Source organism: Myxocyprinus asiaticus, chromosome 42 (genome assembly GCF_019703515.2).
Source record: "Myxocyprinus asiaticus isolate MX2 ecotype Aquarium Trade chromosome 42, UBuf_Myxa_2, whole genome shotgun sequence".
Classification (NCBI taxonomy): domain Eukaryota; kingdom Metazoa; phylum Chordata; class Actinopteri; order Cypriniformes; family Catostomidae; genus Myxocyprinus; species Myxocyprinus asiaticus.
This window is the reverse complement of record NC_059385.1, coordinates 27,295,264-27,303,436: the sequence shown is the minus strand read 5'-3', so window position 1 is coordinate 27,303,436 and position 8,173 is coordinate 27,295,264. Positions and strand designations below refer to the sequence as shown.

Here is an 8,173-nt window from a genome sequence, read left to right as displayed (position 1 = left end):
TATACTGAACATAACGTTTAAGTTTAATAACAACTATCAACCAATAAACGTAGTCTTCAGCGAACATTTCGGCGTTTGGCACGTCTGAGGAAGGCTTGGTCATTCCATTTGTTTGGAGGCAGCATGTGGGGTCCATTGTGTACACAGAGAATGGTCATTTCCTCAGCATACTGCAGATTCTGTAGAAGCTACAAACACATACACAATCATTGAATTACACTGCCAACAGACTTGGCACAATGTAATTTAGTCAAACCTACCTTAGGTGTGATGAAGAAATACTGAGACGTGTTCAGACCGCAAGCCGTCCTCACAACAATGTCAAAGACTCGTCTCTCATTGACAGGGTCCATGCCCTGTCCACCGCGAAACAATTACGAGTTAAAGTGCACACACTGTATGTCCAAAAGCGTGAATAATTCTTGGCACATTCTAACAGACTGAAACTGTGGAACATAAAAAGGTAATATAGCAACTACTCAAAATGATTCTGCAGTTCATAAATCACTCAAGGAACAACAAGGAATCTTTGATTCATGTTCTCATATGAAACAGTAACTGCTCTATGACTAACTCATTTAGACCACGTCGACATGAATACATTTTGAAAAAGCATTGATTTTGTTCCATTTACACCTCTCATCCACACTGGAAGAGAACTTTCCTCCAGCAAAAACTTCGAACTATAGATCATGGCCGAGTCATCATTATGCAAATCAAATTTTGAATGCTGAACATTCTATAAATGCAAGTCAGTGGTACATTTCCAAATGATAAATAGAGTGCAACAGTCTGGTTCGGGAAGTAAAAATCGCATTAATTTTTTCAACAGACCAACTGATTTCTACCGATAACTTACAAACCCTTTAAGACAGACCTACCACGAGCTCTCCAAGGCTGTTCATTGATGGTATATGCTTCTGTTGAAGTCACCAGTCTGTTATTTCAACTTCATGGTTTAAAAATGGTTTAACAGCAGAGTTTCTGGTGAAGAACTACATTACCCATGGTCTAGCAGAGAAAGTTCCACCAATCAGAGCGCCAGACAAGCCAGGAAGCGACAGCCCACTCCCATGATATATCGTGAATGACGCAATCGAGTTGGTCTCCATTCACGCTCAAATTATTTACATACAGTATTTGTAAATATTGTTTCTATGCTTATAATCAACAACCTAAAAACAATAGGTTTATATATTTCCCCTATTTTATATTCGATTAGGTCATTCGCGACTTCATGGGATTGTAGTTCGTGCCCCCAAGTCTTGTACCTTTGTTTTGAAACAAAAAAGTATTTGAAAATTGGACAAAACAACAAAGTTTTTAATGTTGTGATTCACCTCGGAGCTGGCTGGTTTGGTTCATGGCTTAGAACTCTTATGAAATCTCTATGGAAGAAATGAATGGGAAAATACTTCCACAACCCAGGCTGCTGAAAAGTGGGCGGGCACTGTTGCACTCTATTGAGTGTACGTTTAGCAGTTAGGACTGAAAGAACTGCAGTAGTTTAATACTAACCAGAATATTTGAGGGATATCAATACACACACACACACACACACACACACACACTGCGCTTTACATATGTGCACATTACAGCCTTAAAACTATTTGGATTTTTATTTTATTTTTTTAAATGGTTTGCCATTTGTTGAGTTTTTTTTTTTTAAACATACTGTAGATATTCTTCTATGCTGTAGTATTCTAATGAGGAACTAGATATGTAGTTAAAGGAATATTCCAGGTTCAATACAAATAATCAAATGCATTTGTGGCATAATATTGATTACCATAAATTTATTTTGACTTGCCTCTCCTTTTCTTTAAAAAGAAAAAAGCCAAAATCAAGGTTACAGTGAGGCACTTACAATGGAAGTGAATGGGGGCCAATGTTTGGAGGTTAAAATACTCACGGTTTGCCCCATTCACTTCCATTGTAAGTGCCTCACTGTAACTCAGATTTATGCTTTTTTATTTTTTTTTAGAAAAGAAGGGACGAGTTGAAATTATTTGTCCATAACAATCAAGAATCAACATTATTCTACAAATGCTGCTGATTGTGCTTAACTTGTATTTTGGATTCATAAAATTGACATTATAATACTTATTTTGTGTGTGGCATCTGCATGCCATGTTGAGATGCACAGATGAAAACTGTGTTCCTCAATTACTTTATTGCCAGTGCCTAAACAGTTAACTTCACATTAGCCCTCTTAGCCGCATGAAAAAAACAAAAGTGTTATTCAAACAGAGAAAGCATGCAAAGGACATGTCTGTGATTGGTTACCACCGCAAAAGTACACCTTAAAATGCTATAACACATTTGTTAATTAGTTAATTGTGGCAGCTTTAATTGTATTCTCCATTATTTCTGGGAAGGACTCATGTAGAGGTGTTTGATTTGTGAAGCGAGTGTGGAGTGCATTACCTGGTTGATCTCGTCGACCACTCTGAATGGGCAGCGGTTGAGCTTCTGTAAGGCCATGAGGTACAGCATGGTGGACACACTGCGCTCTCCTCCGCTCTGATGGTGAGGGGTGAGCTCATGCAACTGTGTACTGCTGCGGAACTTCACTCTGATGCGGATGCCGTACTTATCATACTCCTCCTGCAACACACACGTGCACCACTCACACGCTTGGTATGTTTCCTAGAATCTGAAGCCGAACTCACAAAACAAAGTGGAAACAAAGCTTTCAATAATTTCATGTCTGTAACCTGGAAAACTTTGGAAATGACACATAAGTCAGCAAAATATATATAGTTTATGGGCTTGCCAGAGAACAGGGTGGTCTGACATCATGTTATAGGAGTATGTGAGAGCACCACAGCCTTTGATGCTCATATTGTTGCAGAGGAAAGAGTGAGATGAGATAGATGTGTCAATACCTCATTCTCTGAGTGCAGATCCACCTCTCCTGCACACTGCATAGAGCGAAAGAAATCACTGAACATCTCGTTTATCTGATCCACCAGCTGCTTTAGAGGATTAAGCCAGCGCTCTTTCGCCTAACAAACACACACAGACAGAGGCATGGGCAGGGGTGGAATGAGGCCACCCAAATGTGAGTCTTGCCTACCCAATCAAACATTAGATAAAATATGATATTTTTTGCCATTTGTGCATTGGTTAAAAGCAATTTGGGGGCAGCTGTGTGGTGCAAACTTTGAGGGTGCGCTGTACACCGACCAAACCAATCACAACATAGCACCAGATATTTGTAGTATTTGTATTTATCATTGGCTGAAAGCAACGACACGTTCTATAATCTTCACTCAAGAGGTGTTGATCCGGGTTCACTCTGCTACGGACAAGAGTCAGAGACAATCACCTGAGCTAAAACGGTAATGAGATTTTTTATGTAATGCATAGGTTTTTGGTGCCCATAAAGAAGTCCGGTGGTGCTTCTAGCAGTGATGGTGATGTGGCTGCTGTAAATGTACAGCCGCAGACACCCTCTTCCCCAGCTTCTGCTCATCGAATATCTTCCTCCACCTCAATGTCCCCCAAATTCACACTGTGGGTGCTTGCGAAATACTGCACCTGAATTCTAACACACCATGCCAGCCAATATTAGTTAACTACCCCAAACGTACATTTGGGGGCATATTCCAACGATTTAAGGCCAGATGGTTTTGCGGGACGCCTGCTTCAGTTTTCCCTGTTGGAAGTTTGGTGTCTCTCTGTCTGACTATCTAAATGACTAAATACATCCTAAAGTAAAAATAACAATACCCTTTATCACCATACAAAGGCCAAACTCATTTACTACATCAACACTGAAACTGAGAAAAATGGCTGGAATTATTTTGATGTGGATTTTGTAATTACTGCAAGTTTTCTCTGAATCTCAGCATATGAGCCAAACTCGTCTGTCACTCACAGGACAGATCATGGTCTAAGAGACCTGATTTCAGACTCAACTCAATTTTGCAGTTTGCCTTTGCAGGGCAGTATACTTGCTCATTACATTTCCATTTAACCAGAAAAGTCAATGAGAAAGAATCATCATCAATTATTAATTATTACTTCTTTAAGCAGTTCCCATTTGTGTTCAAATTTTAGGTTCTTCATTGTATGTTATTGATCTCCTTATCAAATATATTTCCTTCCACTCCATCGATGCAATCATCTTGATATTAGGCCCATTTCTCTCCACTTCATCCTTGCATTGGTGTTTAATTGAATTTGCTTTAAGGCTGTATTGCTGTAATTGATTTCTTAGTAATGGAGGTGGTATACCAAGAATAAGGTTGTCAGGCCAACTTTTGTTCACTCTTGTGATTATATATAATGTTTATTTGGTTAAGCCTTATGATCTTCACAGAACTATTATACTGTAGGCTTATTTAGTGTGTATAGTTAGATATAAAACACAAATATGTACCTTTTAGTCATATTCTCCAGATGTGAAAATAAGCAGTCTGGGTAACAATGAAGCGAATGAACAGATGAAGTTACGTGATAGTCAGAATGCGTAACTTGAGTTGTGAACGCAATATCCTAAATTCACAATAGAGTAACTTTTAAAATGTAGCTAACACTTGAGTAAATTTATTATATGCTATTATTTCAGGAGCTCAGGTTTTCTGGATAGTTTTCTCACGATGTTTAATCTTAAAGTTTGGTCTGTTACAGCTTACATGTTTTAGTTATTTTGCACATTATCGTCAACTAAAATATATAATTTTTCTCGAAGTAAAATTGACTAAAAATGAATATGACATGATGAAATATGATGTAAATTTAAAAGGACATTTTGTCAAAGGACAAAAAAATATTACGGTGTAAAATTAACACTGATCCAGACAAAAAATATGAGCATCAGGTCACTGACCCTTTTACAGTTTGGCTGGACTCTAGGGTTGGGAATGGATACAGATTTCCCGATTTGATATGTCCCATTTGCTTACATATGAAAGAAATTCTCTCCCAACTAATGCTGTTAATTATACAGGGGACCTTTAACTAGGTGCATTACGAAAACATTAATTTGACTAATTATATTTTATTAGTTTTTCATAATTTTGGTCACATCTGAGATTTTTAAAAATGAACAAATCCACATATTTAATCAATAAGTATGATATTATATTGCATATATTATATTTTGTTATATATATATATCTCATATTTGTTGTTTACATAAGTGTAAGAATACAAATTTAGCGTTTACACTGATTTGCTGAACACCAGCTAAAAATAGGTACTGTCTCTTTAAGAAAACTGGCAGTTCTGTAAAGAGCTATTTCCCTCTAAAGCGTAATGACAAGCACACCATACAGACACTCTTAGCTTGCTTAGAAGAACTCAAATCATGGCTTGCTCACAATGTTTTAAACCTTAACGAGAGAAAAACTGAAATTATGTTGTTTGAACCGAATGAAAACAGCGATCTTGTCTTTGAACTGGACTCTCTTGCACCATACAGTACTTCATGTGCTAGGAACTTAGGTGTACTGTTTGACAGTAGCCTAAAATTTGATAAACAAATAAGAGCTGTAGTTAAATCATCTTTTTATCATCTTCGTCTACTGACGAAAGTTAAGTCCTTCCTGTCCACGAGCAATTACGAAACCGTGATTCATGCCTTTGTTTCATCGCATCTGGATAATTGTAACTCGCTTTATTTCGGAATCTCCCATTCTTCTCTTTGCCGTCTTCAATTAGTCCAAAACACAGCTGCCAGAATCTTAAAGCGGAAACGTAAATTTGACCACATTACACCAGTCCTGATTTCATTGCAATGGCTCCCAATCAAATATAGAATTGATTTTAAAATTGTATTATTTGTGTTCAAATCCCTGAACAATCTGTCCCCACAATATCTTTGAGTTATTGCACCCTCACAGACCATCTAGATGGTCTTGACCTGCTCACTATCCCAAGATCCAGACTTAAAAACAGAGGAGACCGTGCATTTGCAATCGCCGGTCCCAAGCTCTGGAACAGTCTCCCAACTCATATTAGAACTGCCCCTTCTATTTCGGTTTTTAAAACTCGACTTAAAACTCATCTATTTTCTTTGGCTTTTAACCTTCCTTGAATGTTCCCTGTGAGTGCATCTTAATGTTTGCTTGTTTGGTTTGTATACTTTTGACTGTACAGCACTTTGGTCAACCTTGGTTGTTTTTAAATGTGCTATATAAATAAGTATTGATTGATTGATTGATTCTGTAAAAGAGTGCATAACTCTCGTTATGCAAGTCTAATCATACATTTAGTCCCATAGTGCAAAATTTTGTTGCAAATGAGAGCAATTTTTTTTTCATTGTAATAGAGCGTTGCACAGAGTTAAAGATTGATCTTGGGATTTAAAAATCGATATTGAGATTGTTCAAATGTAGACTGCGATACATCAGAAAATCTATCTTTTTTACCCAGTCCTACTGGACTCACCTCAGCAATGTTTTGTCTATAAGTGTTGAGAGCATTGGTCTTGTCATCCAGCTCCTTCTCCATGTTCTTAATCTCCTGCTCACGTCGGTTGTACTCCTCCACCACCTAAGAGCGGCACATGAAACAAGCGCTCAACTTAAAATTTACCTTGGGACTAACATAGGCGTCCCTACTTAAGTTATGCGTGTAGATACACATGTGGAGTTCTGTAGTAAAATATTTCAATTATCTTCAAAATATGTAACCAAAATTCTTTGTCTGAAAATATGACTGACTGTTGCGAAGTTAGGACTGGTCAGTAACGTTTAAATGGCGGATCACAGTGAAGGGTGGGCTCAGTATTAATCATGCACATGTGTTATGTTTGTCTTACAGTATCACTGAGGCCAGTGAAACACTCTGCTCTGGCCTTCTCCTCATTCAACATGACATCAATCTCATCCAGAGTATCAGGCAGCTGACTGAAGGCCTGAAAGAACATGACACATAATTAAAGACTCAAAGACACTGGGTGTTAAAAGCAGGAGTGTGTTTTTGCTTACTGCATGTAGTTCCTCTGGGACCACCGTTTCTCCAGGGGTCATGTTACAGATCTCACTGGCCCTCCTCATAAGGGTCTTACACTGGGCCAACAGATTGGTCTTTGTCTGGTCCAACTTGGTATATGCTACCTGTATTGAAGAAAACAGACATATGTCAGTTGAGAACTATAGGGCTAGCAGCTCCTCTTCAAGTTGAAGCGAATCGGTCTCTCACCTCGGCACGTTTAAGCTCAGCTGAACTGTCCCTGCAGTCCGTCTCTAGTTTGGTTTTCTCGGCAGTGAGACCTGCGCTCTGAAGAGCCAAGTACACCTTATCCATACTCAACCTGGCCTTCAACTACACACAAAAATATCAAGCAATAAAGCAGTTAAAACATTGATTTGCAGTCATGATGTTAGTTTGTAGGCCAACCTGGAAGGCTCATTTTAATATTCCCTTTTAATATAGTTTTTAGTATGGCTGTTTTTGATATATGATTAAATAAGGTCTGTGATAACAATCTTGAAGAGACTTTGACAATTTGTTCTCCACCATAAATGACACGCATTTATACTAGAGGTTGATTTTGCAGATACCGATAACTAAGCTGGTGGAAATTTTTTAAAATCGAAATGACTTGAAACATGTAATGGTGTGTCAGTGAGCTGGTTTTTAGCGAGCACTCGGCCTTAAAAGGTACAACTCTGTGCCATCATGTCATCATTACAGAGGAGTAGATGACTGCTCCGAAAACAAGGTGACTACAAAAAAATAATAGGCGAACATGTAAAAGATGAATGAAACATGCCTGTTGCTTGGCCTGCTGGGATTATTAAATAATAGTCTGATAACCGTGAATATTTGAGAACCACGAAAATTGTGCATTTCAAATTCCAATCACATTTTAATGCCCAAATAAGGGAATTTTAAGCAAATATATAAAATGTCATCAACAGAGCAAAGTGTGTCATTCAGTTGACACTTCGAGCACAACTGCACTGTGAACGTCAACCAGACCAGCTCCTTTTCGGAACAGCATGTGAAACGCTTCTGAAGCACTCTGATATATTTAGTCTTTTAATAAAAAAAATTAAATAACATTTTTTATGAATTCCAAAATGAATTGGCCAAAACTAAAGTTGACCAAAAAGAGAGAGATTTTAAGTATTTAGAAATATTTTTATATTTAAAACATTATATTTCATGTCATTCATAACTATTTAAAGCCTTAAAAGGAAATCATACTACCCTC

At 37.8% G+C, this 8,173-nt stretch overlaps 1 protein-coding gene across 3 annotated transcripts in view; it reads right to left on the bottom strand.

The window, feature by feature from the left end:
- The window catches only part of smc5 (structural maintenance of chromosomes 5), a 31,831-nt gene continuing 23,658 nt past the window's right edge, over positions 1 to 8,173 (bottom strand). The window contains exons 17-24 of one of the 3 annotated variants that reach the window (XM_051684671.1): positions 7,156 to 7,278; positions 6,942 to 7,070; positions 6,773 to 6,868; positions 6,400 to 6,504; positions 2,889 to 3,008; positions 2,428 to 2,607; positions 261 to 356; positions 1 to 188 (exon numbers count right to left, since the gene is read on the bottom strand). In XM_051684671.1, the coding sequence (XP_051540631.1) occupies positions 57 to 188; positions 261 to 356; positions 2,428 to 2,607; positions 2,889 to 3,008; positions 6,400 to 6,504; positions 6,773 to 6,868; positions 6,942 to 7,070; positions 7,156 to 7,278 (981 nt within the window). In that variant the 3' untranslated portion in view covers positions 1 to 56. Of the gene's footprint in view, positions 189 to 260; positions 357 to 2,427; positions 2,668 to 2,888; positions 3,009 to 6,399; positions 6,505 to 6,772; positions 6,869 to 6,941; positions 7,071 to 7,155; positions 7,279 to 8,173 lie in introns of those variants that run through there. The other 2 variants (XM_051684673.1, XM_051684672.1) reach the window with 2 other exon arrangements.